Raw genomic sequence first — 15,572 nt, 5'->3', positions numbered from 1 at the left:
GCTCCTAGGCCAAGCCTGAGCACCCCCAGAGAGCTGACTCATTTCCATTCTCTTGCAGGCATGTAAAGGGGTCTAATACCCTGGGGTGGCAGGTCACCACTGCACGAGGACCACACACCATCCTTGTGCCTGTCTCTCCGGCTAGCCCCGACACATTCCCAACTCAGACCCTCTCCTCTCCACCCCTGCCCAGGAAACCTTCTTAGTTAGGACACTGCTGTGGTGCAGATACCTGGTGGGGGCCCTTGCAGGGGGAGCTGGCAAGGGAGGGTTAGTCTCTGGACTTAGAGGCCTCAGGTAGGGGAGAGGCAGATGGGGTAGCCAAGGCAGGGAGTAGACACCCAGGCTCTGGAGGGATGGGACACAATTGCTTCCCTGACCTCATTCACCTCTCAGGCCACATTTATGAGCAGGCCTGCCCAGGGGTCCAAGCATGGCGGATGGTGTGGTGAGGCCTGCCCAGGGGTCCAAGCATGGCGGATGGTGTGGTGAGGCCTGCCCAGGTGTCCAAGCATGGCAGATGGTGTGGTGAGGTCTGGCAGTGAGGTAGCTTGGCGCGTTGGACACAGACATGGGAGAATAACCAAGATAATACTTTATTTCATTGAGACCGTGGACTCAGGCCACAGCCTGGTCACCAAAGTGGCCCAAGCAACCAGCACATGGGACTGGAGGCTGGTGTGGGGACACCTTGGGACAGTGCAGGGAGGGGCCCTAGAATGGGAGAACGGGAGGAGAGGCCCAGTGCTTGGGGTAAGAGAGGAGAGTAGTGGGGTGTGATCTGGCTTGGCCATCCCCAGCAGCTGCTCCTGCTGGCTAGGGACAAGGGACAGAGTGGCTGCTTGAGCAGAGGCTGTGGCTAGTGTCTGTGGCATGATGCAGCTATGGGTGGCAAAGGGGTCTGGGGACAATGTGGGGTATAGGGTAGGCCGAGGTCCAGCGGCTGCAGAGTGAGGATGCCGGTGGGCAGAGGCTAGGTGGAGGTCTGGCGGCTGAAGAGCTCGATGGTGAGCGCGCTGAGGAAGACAGGGATGCTGTCCTGCTGCAGCAAGTGCAGCTCGATGAGCTCAGGCACCGAGCGGGAGAACTCCGTCTCCAGAAGCTGCATCTTGGAGCCCGAGGGTCCTGTGGCCTGCGGGAGGAGAGAAGATAGGGCATGAGCGTTGCGTGCTGGGCAGGTGTCGGCCCTCTGTCCTCATGCGCTCCCCAGTGGAAGGGGTGCCGGGAGCTCTGCCTGGGCTAGAGGGGCACCGGCCTGCTTCTGCCCACTGTGACAGAGTTCAAGGCCATCCGCAGAGGGCACTAAGAGTCACAGTAGCAGCCAGTCCTGCCTCAGGGCTGCTCCAACCACAACAGGACTTGGATTCCTGGGGGCCTCCGCTCCAGTCACCAGCTCTTTGGCTGTCATATGCTTGACCCAGGGAGGCAGAGAAAGCCCCGAGCATCTTCCAGACTGTGAAGCCAGGATACCGGGTTTGGCTGTTGGAGGTCTGGTCCTGGAAGGGTGGACTCTGGAGCCCAGACTGGCTCTTGTCCCATTTTCTTATGTCACTTATAACCGAAGGGAGGGCAGAGTGGCTCTGTGACCACTGTGATAGGGAGGCGGGAGCGGAGCTTGCAGACAGGCTCAGAGCTGCACTGGTACACAGTTCGGCACTGGTACACAGTTCGGCACCGGTACACGGTTTGGCACTGGCACACGGTTCGGCAATGGTACACGGTTCGGCACTGGTACATGGTTTGGCACTGGTACACAGTTCGGCACTGGCACACAGTTCGGCACTGGTACACAGTTCGGCACTGGCACACGGTTCGGCACTGGTACACAGTTCGGCACTGGTACACGGTTCGGCACTGGCACACGGTTCGGCACCGGCGCACGGTTTGGCACTGGCACACAGTTCGGTACTGGTACACAGTTCGGCACCGGCACACGGTTCGGCACTGGTACACAGGTTACTTGGCTGTCTGGCCAAGCTGTCCTCTCACCACACAGGCTAGGCTGGGAGAGGCCGACAATGGCCCTGGGCCTCCTCGTCATCCTGACAGTCCCAGCTATCACTCATCCTGGGGTCTCCCCTGCCAACTGGTCAGGCATGCTGCAGCGGCCAAGGACGTAGAAGGCCCGCTTGGTTAGGGGAGAAAAGCCCCTGTTTACACGGCCAGGCAAAAAGTGGTCACAAACCACACAGGGTTGCTCCCAGCCCTTAGGTCTGATGTAGAACTGTGTCTGGCAAACTCAGAGCTTCCTCACTCAGCCACAGAAAGAGGGCCCATTTGGGAGCTGGGCAAAGGTCAGACTGGATGGTTCTTTAAGGGAAAAGCAGGAGTGTCTGATAAAGTTGATGGGCTTATGGGGTCACCAGGGGGACATCAGTCAGGCCAGAGCCCATTAGGAAAGGGGGAGATCCATCGAGGATGAGGAGAAATCAGAAGACCTGTGCATCACTGGCAGGAAGCTCAGCTATTATGGAAAAGGCTGGCCATTCCTCAGCATGACCATGTGACCCACTGGTATCCCTCCATTGTGCCCTCAGGACAACTAAATACATGTGTCCAGACACATGTAGATGCAATGTCCACTGTGTCACGATTGGTATATACATATATATACATATGTCTACACACACATACAAATAATTCAGCCACGAAAAGGGACAAGGCATGATGCATGGTAGCTCGGGGTCAACTCGGAACATAGGAGCCTGTTCACGTGATGCCACTGATATGAGGCATCCATACATGACAATATGGCGGAGGCAGGAGGCAGGTTGGTGTGTATCAGGGTGAGAGAGGGAGGGAGTGCCTGCTCCAGGGATAGTGTTTCTCTGTGGACTAGCCTGTGCCAAGGAATGCACAATGGATATGTTAATGAGACCCCGGACACATGGCCTCGATGAAGCCAAGGCAGGACCAGTTTGTTCTGGAAGGTCCTTGCTGCCAGTGGTTCTGCAGATGCCCTGCTCCCGGGAGCCACACAGACAGCCGGGCTGCTCCCACAGGTCCTGGCACCCCAGGACTGCCAATGACTCCCTAGCATGAGCAAGAGGGGGCCTGGGGAGACTACAGCTGCCTGTGCCCTCCCCCATCCACCCCGTCCCTCCCTCATGGGGCATCAGGGCCTGTGAGGCTCTGTCTCACTGACCCCCCGAGCTGTCATCTGATTTGCTTGTTACCTGGGTTTTCCTCCTGTTCTCTCGCGTGGGCCGACCCCCAGCCTGTTCCCATGGCCCTTAATACATTTAGCCTTGTCATAGTTCAACACAAACCATCTTTAAACAAAAATAAGAGAAACCACTCTGACCTTTTCTCGAGAAAATCCTTTCATTTCTCCCTTCTGCTCTCGACTTGCAATGTTTTTCCCGAAATGTCAGAGGGGCTGACTCTGAGGCAGCTGTTGGGGAAGGAGCAGGCGGAGCTGGCTGGGTGGGGGTAGGAGCAGGGTGAGAGGAGAGTTTCCAGGGTTCTTTCCTGTCCCAGGACCCCCATGGTATTGGTCGCCTCAGCAGGATCTTCTGGATGTCATGCCTCCCCTCCCCCTCCCCAGGTATTTGTGTGTGTGTGTGTGTGTGTGTGTGTGTGTGTGTGTGTGTGTGTGTGTGTAAGTGTGTGTGTAAGTGTGGTACTAAGAATAGAACCCAGGGGCTCATACGGGTTAGGCAAGCACCACACCACCAAGTAACACTCCCAGTCCTTTCACTAGAGGATTCTAGGCAGGGGCTCTACCACTGAGCCACACCCCAGTCCCTCACTGGGAGATTCTAGGCAGGGGCTCTACCACTGAGCCACACCCCAGTCCTGTTGTTAATATTGTTTTATTTTGAGACAAGGTCTCATTAAGTTGCCTAGGCTGGCCTTGAACTGTGGTCCTCCAGCCTCTGTGTCCCGAGTAGCTCAGGCCACCACACCCATTCTTTATTTGAAAGAGACCTGTCTCAGCTGCCGGCACTGCTCTCTTGCTCCTGATAATTAGGTGAGAGCTAAAGAGGCCACATGAGACCCACTGCAGCCCCATTGGCTCTCTGCTCATGGAGCCTCTGCACAGCAGCACAAGTCCTGGACGGTCCCTCTGGAAGGATGGAGTGAGGGCAGGAAGTGTCCCCGCTTTGCAAGTCTCAAACAAACCCAAGTCTGAGGTTTGCATCACAAGTTGGGCATGGCCCAAGTAGCCCTGCCAGTCCCTCTGCCCACTCTCTCACCTTGGTTCCCCCAGTGGCCCTGACCCCCTCAGCACTGGTAGGCCTACCTCCTGGTGCAGACCCACCCAGAGAAGTGGTCCTGGCTCATCAGCATGGGCAGGTTGAACGACACCCTGCCAATCAGTCCCCGTACCGCTCTGCCGTGTTCAAATGCCACCCGGTCCCCAGGTGCCTGCAAATCACCATAATTAGGGGCTGTTCACTTAAAATTAGAGCGCAATTTTTTAAAAAGCAAATTGCCCAGTCAGACGTGCTGGCTGCGGTTAGAAATATTTATGGGCTATGTGCATGTGCTGTCTCCAGCTCCCTCTCCCTCTGTGCTGGGGATGGGCCAACAGCACAGTGGACCCAGCCCAGCAGGGATGGAGATGCCCCACTGCCAGCAGCTGGCATCCTCTGCTCTTTGACTCCCACCTCCACCTCTGACGGGGTCTGTCTGAGGCCTACAGTGCTGAAGGGCTTCGGGCAGCGGACGTGACTTGTTCTAACACAAGTACATGTGAGAAGTCAAGGAGATCCAGATAAGGACACTAGGGTGGTTGGGCACACGGCCAGAGGGATGCTATGGACATCCCATGAGCCAGCGTTGGGTGAGTCCCCGTCTGATCAGGCCCAGGGAACACGGTGCCTTCCATCGTCTCCCTCCTCCTCAGTATCTAGACCTGGGCCTGTCCCTTCTGTCTGTGGACACCACAGTGTCAGAGTGTGCAGTGTGCAGACTTCCTGAGCTTTGTGCTATCTGGGTGGTGGTAACGGCAAACTACTGCGGGAAGCTCAGCCCAGGGACCCTCCACGCCAGCCATCTTGTATCACCTCCTTTTCCCACCAGAGTGGGAGCATCGCGGGAAGAGCAGTCCCAGTGTGCTCTGGGACACTTAGCATCTGGCGTGACTTTGGCTTTCATCTTCCTCCTGTGCCCTCAGTGGTCAAACTCCAGGAGGAATTGGGGGCCACTGGGTCAGGATGATGAGGACAGAACTGAGACAGACTATCCCACATGCAGTTCCAAGTACAGAAGCTGTGTCTGTGTGGCAAATGGCTTGCTTGGTGTCCCTGCTGAACCGTGCCAAGGAAAGTGTTCAATGTGGTATGGGCTGATCACAAAGCGTGAAAGGAATTTACCATCCTGGCGAGGGGTGACCTTTCCCTCTGGAGCTCTGTGTGTGTGTGTGGGGGGGGTGAGGCTGGGCCCTGCAGCCCCTGATGATTCTCAAACCCACAATTATTATTATTAGCAGCTTTCTATTTATGAGCACTGTGTCCCCCAGGCTCGCATTCTGTTTCTGAGTTCCACAGCTGCTCCTGAAGCTCCGGGAGGGAGCAGAGGGCACAGGGCAGGGACAGAGCTCATGGGTCCTATCCGTGGAGTCTCACCCACCAGGGCAGACAAGGGGGTCCTGGCCCTTCACAGGTTTCCTGTGGACTCAGAGGCCACAGGGGCCCAGGATGTGCTGGACAAGTGGGGGCAGGAAGGGAAACGGTAGTGGCCAGGAGGGCATGAAATTCAGCACATGCCCTGAGATACAGGGGAAAGATTGGGGAAGACACTCTTCTGCAGCTGGAGCTTGAGGGAGCCAGGGCACCCCAGCTGATCTGCTCAGAGTCCCGATCATCTCACCAGTCAGAAAGGCTGGGAGACGGAATGGTTGGGCTGGTCTCCTCACTGGTTTGTCCCCCACCTACAGGGCACGGGGTCTCTGGGAGTGGCCTTTCTTAGAGCCACCATACTTAGAGAGCTGCCATCAGCTGCTAAGACCTAAGCCAGCTGTCACTCTTCTTTGCTGTGTGACCAGGGTATATACGTTGCTTTCCATCTTTGAGCTAGGATCCTCATATGCAACGGGGACTGATGTCTTTGGGGAGACTAGGCAGCTCAGAGGAGTCAACCTGTATGCAAAGCTTCCAGCCAAGGCAGTATAACAGGGATAGAGCCGCTTACCAAGTGAAATAGTCCAAAGGAGACAAGGAGCTAGGGAGAGGCTCAGTGGTAAAGGGCCCGTGGTACACATGAGGGTCTAAGTTTGGATCTCCAGTGTGCTTCTAAAGCCAGGCATGGCAGTGCACATCCATAACCCTGGCACTGTGGGAGGCGGAGGCAGGCAGATTCCTGGAGACCGTGGTCCAGCTAGCCTAGCTTAATGAGTAAGTTACAGGTTCACTGAGAGATCCTGCCTCAAACAATAGTGTCGGGAGCTGGTCAGAGGGTTTAGCAGGTCTGATGACCTGAGTTTGATCCTTCAAACTCATAGTTGAAGCAGAGAACTGTCTCCTCCTTTGGCCCAACAAATGCTGTGCATGTGCTCCATCCCATAATAAACAAATGATAAAATGACAGAGAACATTGAGGAAGACAGCACCACACATGCACACATGTATTTCTGTAATCCCCCCACATGTGCATATACAAACATACAAACATACACACATGAAAAAAATGCCACAAAACCCAAACTATGAAACACAATTTTCACTGGACCTAAGGGAACAAAGGACAGAAACGGGTGGCCTGAGGCTGCAGGGCAGAGAGCTGATGGGGGAGAAGAGGGAGGACTTGGAGAGTGCTCTCTTCTGTGGGAGGGTGACTGGCACCTGGCACAAGAAGCCGCTTGACTAGGGCAAACTACAGGACCGGAGAGAAGCTAGAGAGCCTTACAGCTCAGAGGGCTGAAAAACGCCCTCTATGCCAGCCCCGGGACAGCGCTTGGGGACATCAGTGGCAGGGCAGAAGAAGCCCTGCAGTTGGGGCCCACCTCACAAATCTTACACCAAGGTCCCTGCAGTTCAAACTGCTTCCGGGCAACTCTACTGCAAAGCCAACAATATTTACTGTAATCTAGAAAAATCTGGGATTCAGCCAAGGGAGAATCAGCATGCTCAGTGCCCACTGAGGATTAGCTGGTCACAGGAAGACTCAGGAACACATGGCTCACAGGAAAAGAAATGAGGACCGGTGGATAATCTTAACAGGTAACATGAACTCATCATCACTTCAAACCACGTGGCCAAAAGCTCAGAGACAGAAAAGCACAAGCAGGAGCCTGGCCAACCCCAAGGTGAACATGGCCCCATGAAACATGATGAGCAGTGGGTGGGGCTGCTCTGAAGAGATGAGTGATCCCAAAGATGCCATGGGAGGAGATATGCAAAATGATGCAGGAGAAACGATCCATCCATGGCAACCAGGCCACATGACAAGGCTCCACATACATCTAGAGTCCCAAAGAAGAGGTCATGGTGTGCTGGTGTTTGTGAAACAGCCCCCAACAATCCACATCTAGATAACACAGCAATGTCAGTCCCCATCCTCCAGTGGGATCTGCTTCAGGCCATCTGCATGGTACAAACGCTGGGATGTCTCTCTGTCAACGCACACTCAGCTCTGATGGGTGTGACTGGGTTCTCTCCCTCTGCTTTCAGAAGCTCAAAGTGAGCAGTACCGTGTGCACCTCAGTGCAACATGGAAGCATTCTGGGGACAGCCTTGTGTAAGGACCTGCCCCTGTCCTTCCCTGGACAGTCTCTGTTATCCATTGACATATAACCATCCTGGGAGACGGAAGGATGCTTGAGGAAACAACGCCCACATCTGTGCAAGGCAAGGGCAAGTCTAAAGCGAAAGACCTGAGAAGCCTAATAAAGTCCAAACAAAGCAAGTGAAGAAAACAGCATCCAAACACACCATCAACTTGCTGAGCTCCAGGGAAAATGAAATCTCAAAGCAGCCGGCAGGAAAAGAAATGCTTTCTCTTCAGAGGAATAACAAGGTAAGGATGACAGCAGGTTTCTCCCTGAAAACAATGACGGTGAGGAGACAGTGGGGCAGCAAAGAGCAGACCAGTGACCCAGAGCTCAACACAGTGGGACAATAACCTTGAAGGATCCTCAGACACACAAGGCCTGCAAGACTGGCTCTCAAGCTGACCTATACTATAGACAACCATTCATCCACCAATCCATCCACTCACCTATCATCCATCCATCCATCCATCCATCCACCACCCACCCACCTATACATCCACTCACCTATCATCCATCCATCCATCCATCCATCCATCCATCCATCCATCCATCCACCACCCACCCACCTATACATCCACTCACCCATCATCTATCCATCCATCCATCCACCACCCACCCACCTATACATCCACTCACCTATCATCCATCCACCCATCCATCCATCCATCCATCCATCCATCCATCCATCCATCCACCACCCACCCACCTATACATCCACTCACCCATCATCCATCCATCCACCCTTTATCCATTTTGCAGTTCTGGAGATGGAACCCAGGGCCTTGTGCATAACAGTAAGCACTCTACCCCTGAGTCACATCCCAGCCTCATGGGAGGAGGATTCTAGGTAGTTACTCTACCACCGAGCCACACCACCAGCCACTCACATAGACTATTTTAGGAAAACTGTGTCTCAACTCTACCCAGCTCTGCTATGAAATCAAAACCTGAAGACTTCATAAAGAAAAGGCAAAAACTGCAAAACAAGGACCCTCAGGTGACACAGAGTTCCTAAAGGGCACAGCTACAACTCAGGTCCTGCAAAGACTGCCTCTCGACTGTGTGTGCCACCTGTGTAGCTGTCCTTGAACATGTATGCTCATGTATGTGGAGGCCAGAGGTCAACCCTGGGTGTCATTCCAAGTGCTGTACACCTTGGATTTTATTTTTTGAGTCAGGGTCTCTCCCTGGTCTGGAATCCAGTGATTAGGCTGGTCTGGCTGGCATGAGCCTCAGGGATCCTCCTGCCTCTATTTCCCCAGCACGGGGATTAGAAGTTTGAACCCTGACATATGGCTTTTAAAAATGTGGGTTCCAGGGATCCAACCCAGCTCATGTTTGCAAGGCAAGCGCTCTGCCTACTGAACCACCTCCCCAGCCCCCCCTCAATATCAGTCACATTTGTACAGCTACGAAAAACACTGAGAGCTGATTTATTTTCCTCGCATTTTCTCAGTCGATCATGGCAGCGGGTGTGGCAAAATAGAACACCCCACTTTAGTTGGGAAACAGAAAGGGGATGCTGGGGACAATGTACTAAGGCCACACACCTAGTGACCTGTTTCCTCTAGCAAGGCCTCACCTCCTAAACCTCTAGACTCCCCCAGGCAGAATGACCTGCTGGGACCAAGCACGTGCCTCTTGACCCTGCAGAAGATACTGTGCATTCCAAATAATGACCCAGTCAGGCTTCTCTAAGAATACGAGGCTGCTTGGCATGGGAAGCTCATGGTAACTGTGAAAAAGAAACTATACACTCATCTCATTTCAATATATGTGTATATATATATGTATATATGTAGTGCATATATATACACACGTATGAATGAACAAGCAACATACATTTCATGTGTGCATGCATGTGTTCGCATGTGTTCATGTGCGTGTGGAGGCCAGAGGACAACCTTAGCTGTTATTCCTCAGGAGCCTCTCAATCTTCATCACTGAGACAGGGTCTCTCACTGGCCTGGAACTTGCCAAGTAGGCAAGGCTAGCTGGCCAGAAAGTCCCCAGGATCTCCCTTGTCTGCGTTCCCAGTGCTTCCCAGCCTTCCCGCTCCTGTGACAAGTGTGTATCACTATGCCCGGCTTTTTTATGTGGGCTGTGGGACTCAAACTCAGGTCTTTACAGCTGTACATCAAGTGTTCTTACCCACTGAGCCGCTTTCCCAGAATGCATTTTTCAAAAACAAAACCAAACATCTTGGCAAGGTAGGGTCAGACAAAGGGTGTCTGTGAATAGCACATGGTGCAACCCATCCCCGAGGGGCAGGAGTGAATGCTCTCTCAGATGAGAGAGGAGATGGAGACGCCCACTTACCACCTCCATGAAGGCATTCTAAGGTGTTCGACACTAGCAACAAACAGAAATTAAAAGTGTAAGCCAATACTTTCTTATAACAACATTGAAACATGAAATACCCAGGGAAAAATTGAGAAAAGATTGAAACAGCTGCAGGATGAAAATGAGATGGTGGGGCTCAGAGGAAGTCCTCTTCGGCTGGGAGATGTGTTGCTAAGATGCAGCGTCCCTAGACAGCCTGCATGGTTGGGGCATGCCCAGTCAACACCCGAGCAGCCTTCCTGCTCCTGTAGAATGTGAACAGCTGAGAGCACAGTGTAGAAGGAGATCTACAAACCCTGGGACTGCTAGATGGTCTGAAAAAGAGCACGCCTGGAGCAAACGCTGGCTGACGGTGGTGGCTCACCTTGAGGCGGACTCTCAGGTTCATGGCCAAGGCACAAAGGTAACTCAGTGTTTCCTAAGCAATGTCCCTGTACCAGGACACATGTAGGTAGGTGCCCCACTTCTACATCACTTTTTCTTTTTAAGGCAGGCTCTCATGAAGCCCAGGCTTTAAGCACCTTATATAGCCAAGGATGGCCTTGAACTCCTGATGCTCCTGCCTACATTTCCTGAATGCTGGGATTACAGGCATGCACCACCACACCTGGTTTATGTGGTACTGGGATGGAACCCAGGGCTTTGTGGATGCTAGGCAAGTACTCTGCCATCTGAGACACACCCCAGCCCTCCATAGATGTATGAGAGAACTTCAAAACATGTCTAGTATCAGATACGAAAGTCGACTCCAATAAAGCACAGACATGTAAAATGTACACAGTAGAACTGCTAGAAGAAAAGCAGAGAAAATCCTTAGGTCTCACACCAGACACACACTCCACAAACAAAGGGCTGACGGAATGTACAAAGCTAGAACTTCTCTTCCCCAAATGCTTTCAGGGAATGAGGACAAGCGTGGGCTAGGAGAACATGCCCTGATAAGGGTTATATACCCAGCTGTACAAAGATTCCCAAACTGAGCAGCAAGGGAATACATAACCTAGTAAGAGAAATGAGCCAAGGGGCTAGCAAGATGGCTTGCTGGGTAAAGAACTTGCGATGAAGCCTCAGGACCCAAGTTTGATCCTTGGAACCCATTGGTGGAAGGAGAGAACCCCCCCCCCCCCACAATGTTGTCCTCTGTTCTCACACAGGCCCTGGCACAGTATTTCCACCAATAAATAATTTTAAAAATGTGAAGAGACACATAACCAAAGAATGGCCAACACAGGAGGCAGAGGTTCCATACTGTTGCTTGTGGTGGTATTTTATTTGTGCACCTCTTAATAAGACCGTTTAGCAATTTGTCTTACTGCTGCTCACCTGGAAAACACAAGCTAGATCCTTCCCATTGGGATGGCTGAAATGGCAAAGACCCAGTGAGGATGTGGAGATGTCACACCATCCACAAACTGGGGGGACCATAACAATGGTCCACTGTGCACACAGGTCAGAAACATCTTGAAAGATTAAGCATACATGCTTCATAAGATCTCATATTTCCACACCTACATACACCTATCGAGCTAAGAGGCAATATGTGTCAACACCAAGTCATGCATGTGAACGCTCCCTGCAAACTGTATCAGCAGGTGCATGGATAAGCAAGTTGTGGTATATCCATTCAGTGGACTACTTCCTATTTAGTATCCAAAGGGGAAAATGGTTGATGTGCAAAGGCAACATGGACGGATCTCAATTATGCCAAGTGGAAGAAAGTAGACAAGATAAAACTCCAGGACTGTGAACTATACTGACAGGAGATGCCTGGGGTTGCGTGGGAGTGGGGTGAGTAGGAGGGGGAGCTACAAAGGGGATGGTGGCATATCTGAAAGTCTTGGCGATGGGAGGTGTGCCCTCCCTTGTTGCAGTGAGGCAGGCAACAGGCTTTCTTGGGTGAGCAGGACAGATCCTTGCAGAAACAAGGGGCTTCCTGTCGTCATTCTTGACCTTGTGAGGGACACGGTCTCTTGAGAATGGCAGTTCTGGCCCCTCCGGCTAGAAAGCCATACAACACCTGCTCGGCACTTTGTATGTGAAGGTCAGGAGGCTCTGGGAAGTGCCCCACACCTATCAAGATGGTCCTCGGGAAAAGAGTGAGTTAAGGGGCTAGCAAGATGGCTCGGTGGGCGAAGAGCTTGCCACGCAGCCTGAAGACCTGAGTTTGATCCTTGGAACCCACACAAAGGTGGGAGGAGAGAACAGACTCCACAGAGTTGTCCTCCATTCTCCACACAGGTGCCCTGGACAACACTTCCTGAGGCAGGAGGGAGTCCTGGGGAGGACGGGAGAGTGGAGCTACAGAAGGCAGGAGGCAGAGGGTGCCGAGCTGGGCCAGTGGGTAAAGTGACAGCCGCAGGAGTATGAGGACATGAAATCGAATCCCCAGCACACATGGAAGTCAGGTGCAGGGGTGAATGTCTGTAACCCTTGTGCAGAGTTGAGGGTGGTGCAGGGCAGACAGGAAGCCTGTCTAGCCAAGCTGTGAGTTCAATCAAAGACTCCGTCTTAAAAAATAAGGTGCAAGGGCTATGGATGAAACCCAGTGGTAGAGTACTTGTCTTGCATGCCCAAGATCATGAGTTCAAGACCCAGCATTACCAAAACAAAACAAAAATCTTGGGGCTGGCAAGGTGGCTCAATGAGTGAAGAGCTTGCCACGAAGGCCTGGTGATCTGAGTTCAATCCCTGGAGCAGACTCAAAGGTAGAGGGAGAAAACCCGCTGCACGAAGGTGGCCTCTGACTTCCATATGTACGTGGTAGCATGCAGCCCTGGCCCACACCACACACACGCAATAATAATGAACATACATTTAAAAAAAAAGATTGTAGAGAAATAGAAAAATATGCCTAACATCTTCTGAGAGAGTGATAGGGAAGACACTGGAATGGAGATCTGTTCCCCTGGCCCCTCATCTCAGTTAGACTAGTGCTCTGCAGCTCGGCAGTCCCCAGCCACGGGAACTGTGTCTTAATAAAGTGGTTAAACAGAAAAGGCCTGGCTGCCAACTGTCCACACTGGAAGGGAAGGCCTCCTATGGGTGTGGGGACTTGGCGGAGTGTGCACCTCGGGGCTCATTGCCCAGCTCGTCGCTTGCCTCCTGTCACCACACAGCTAATCACGGGCTGAAGAGGGAACTTGATACCATGAAAATCTTGGGTCAAGCCTTGTCTCTACCCATGGCTGGCTCCCTTCCTAGGGACCTGTCATTTGCTACATGTGACATTCTGCTCCAAGCCAGTCAAAGCCAGCAGCCAGAGGCCCTCCAGTCTATGTCCCCTGCTCTGTGATGGGAACCTGTAGCCTGGCGGACCCCGGTGCTGACAGTGTTGAGTGTGTCCCACACCCCATCCTTCCACCACCGTGGCTGGATGCCCACCGTGTGTGAGGGTGTTAGCTACTTTTCTGTCATTGTGACCAGATTAGCCAAAATGGATGACTTAAAGGAGCCAAGGTTCACTTGGCTTGCAGTTTCAGAGGGGTCAGGGCTTCATGGTGGAGAGGGCAGTGGCATGGAGGTGCTGACCTCATGAGGAACAGGAAACAGGGTCAAAAAATAGCCAGGGATAATATGCCCCCAAGGACCCATCCCCGGTGACCTGCTTTCTCCGGCTTGGCTCCACTTCCTAAGGTTTCAGAACCTCCCTGAATAGCACGGACATCTGGGAACCAAGCATGTCAACCGTGAGTCCACGGAGGGATTGTTTTATTTGGGCTGTAAGGTCTGAGGTCTCACACTTGGCTTGAATGGAACAGAGCTGAGGCCCGTCCTGCCCCCAGTGACAGAGGAGTGAAGGTGGCCAGGAGAAGCCAGAGTGACTCTGGGGACCCGGCCTTGACCATGTGTTGGCAGAGTGGCCAGGATCACAGTTTAGGCTTCTCTCAGCTATGTGATGGTCTCTCAGGACCAGTGGTTGGTGGGGACCTGTGCTCTCAGTGGCTCCCAGTATGCCTTGCTCAAGGCAGCTGTCCTTCCCGCGTGGCAGATGTGGCTCAGGGCTCCTGGTGGGCTCAGGGACATGGATGGCAGCCGGGCAACCATCTGCCCTCAAAGCTGCTGCCTCGGCTGCTGCTAAAAGGCAGATTTGTTGGTTCTGGGTTAAAAATATCCTGTGACTGACACGACTTTCAGAGGTAAATCTCTGCAGACTTGGAGGGGCGAGGACGCGCTCTCCTCAGCTCTGTATCTCACTCGCCTCGAGTCTGACACACTGGCAGAGTGACTCCCAGTGGACCAGGCCACTCGCTTCTCAGAAAACAGCCTGGAAGTTCCTCACACACAGCCCGCCGGTCCCCAGCCCAAGACTTGGCTTTTCTGTCCCAGTTCAGACTCATCCAGAGTGCCTGCTGCGAGTTCTCAAGCAGACGGATTAACGAGGCAGATGCCTGGCCTTGCTGAGACCCGTGGGTACCTCAAGCCATCACTTAGGATACAGAATCCACCTCTGTTCACACCCGTCTGGGCCCGCTGCACTGAGGACTGATGGACTTGTATCCAGCTCCCACTGCGTGGGCAGGTGGCCTTTAGTGAGGGCATCCAGCCCAGTGGCTGTTGTCAGAGGTGTGCTGCCCATGGCAACCTCTTCCCAAGGAGGAATCTGGAATGGTGAGGCTGCTCACAAGGTCTACGGTTCAAAGGTGCCTATGCTAGTGGAAGCCACCGCCCTGTTACCTCAATAGCCAAAGGAGGGACAGGCCTGCTGGGGGCTCTGGCAGGATGTCCCCAGTACCCCAGGGTAGTATTCAACATGGGCACAATTCTGGCAGGTGACTCAGCCCTCTTGTGAGTCACAGGTGCTTCCTGGCGGAGGCTGTCCCAGGGACCCTGGCCATCCTAGCTTGTCTGCCCATCTCTGTGTGGACTGCTCTCTTACCCTTAGCATCAGCATCATCTGCAGATTGCCTCCGTTTTCATCTTTGGCTGGCCCAGAGAGCCGATCATGAAAGGGAATTTTCTTTCTTGTTTTTTTAATTAGACTCGGTAACATCACCAAGCTGTGAGCGTACGGCTTTGTAGATCTTGTGTTTCTGACAGTAATTACTCACTGAGGCTTTTCAGGCTCCATTTCAACTCAGCAACTGCCCTGCTAGTAATGAAGCGAGAGAGACGAGGCAACAGATTCCGGGATTCACATGCAGCCCTTCCCACCTGGACTCCTGGCTTCCTTTGGCTGCAGCCCTATGCAGGCATGCTTCCGGGTTACAGCCTTCAGGGGTGGCTCTGATCTCCACTCGGGATCCACTTGCTTATCTTGCAACAGCTAGAAAGAAAGCCAGTGTTCCACAGAGGGGACCCCATGGTGCTGGGTGCCCGCTCCCTGACACGAGGTGAGCACCTTCAGAAGTAACTGAGTCCTCTAGACCTCTCTTTTGAGATCCCTCAAAGTATTCCCTTTAGGTCCTTCCCGAGTGAATTCTACCACGTGTCTAAAATTCACTGACATCAGCAGGTGGCGATGGATCCTGCCTCAGACCCTCACTTCTCCCTCTGCTCATGGGCTCCCAGCTGT

At 53.1% G+C, this 15,572-nt stretch overlaps 1 protein-coding gene across 3 annotated transcripts in view; it reads right to left on the bottom strand.

Moving 5' to 3' along the window:
- Positions 1 to 580: 580 nt before the first annotated feature.
- The window catches only part of Mad1l1 (mitotic arrest deficient 1 like 1), a 334,799-nt gene continuing 319,807 nt past the window's right edge, over positions 581 to 15,572 (bottom strand). For all 3 annotated transcript variants that reach the window (XM_052754234.1, XM_052754235.1, XM_052754237.1), the window contains one exon: positions 581 to 1,132. In XM_052754234.1, coding sequence (XP_052610194.1) covers positions 974 to 1,132 — 159 coding nt within the window. In that variant the 3' untranslated portion in view covers positions 581 to 973. The remainder of the gene's footprint in view (positions 1,133 to 15,572) is intronic.

Source organism: Peromyscus californicus, unplaced genomic scaffold (assembly GCF_007827085.1).
Source record: "Peromyscus californicus insignis strain IS unplaced genomic scaffold, ASM782708v3 Scaffold_2__1_contigs__length_46816999, whole genome shotgun sequence".
NCBI classification, from domain to species: domain Eukaryota; kingdom Metazoa; phylum Chordata; class Mammalia; order Rodentia; family Cricetidae; genus Peromyscus; species Peromyscus californicus.
The sequence above is the reverse complement of the archived record's forward strand: the minus strand, read 5'-3'. Positions and strand labels throughout refer to the sequence as shown.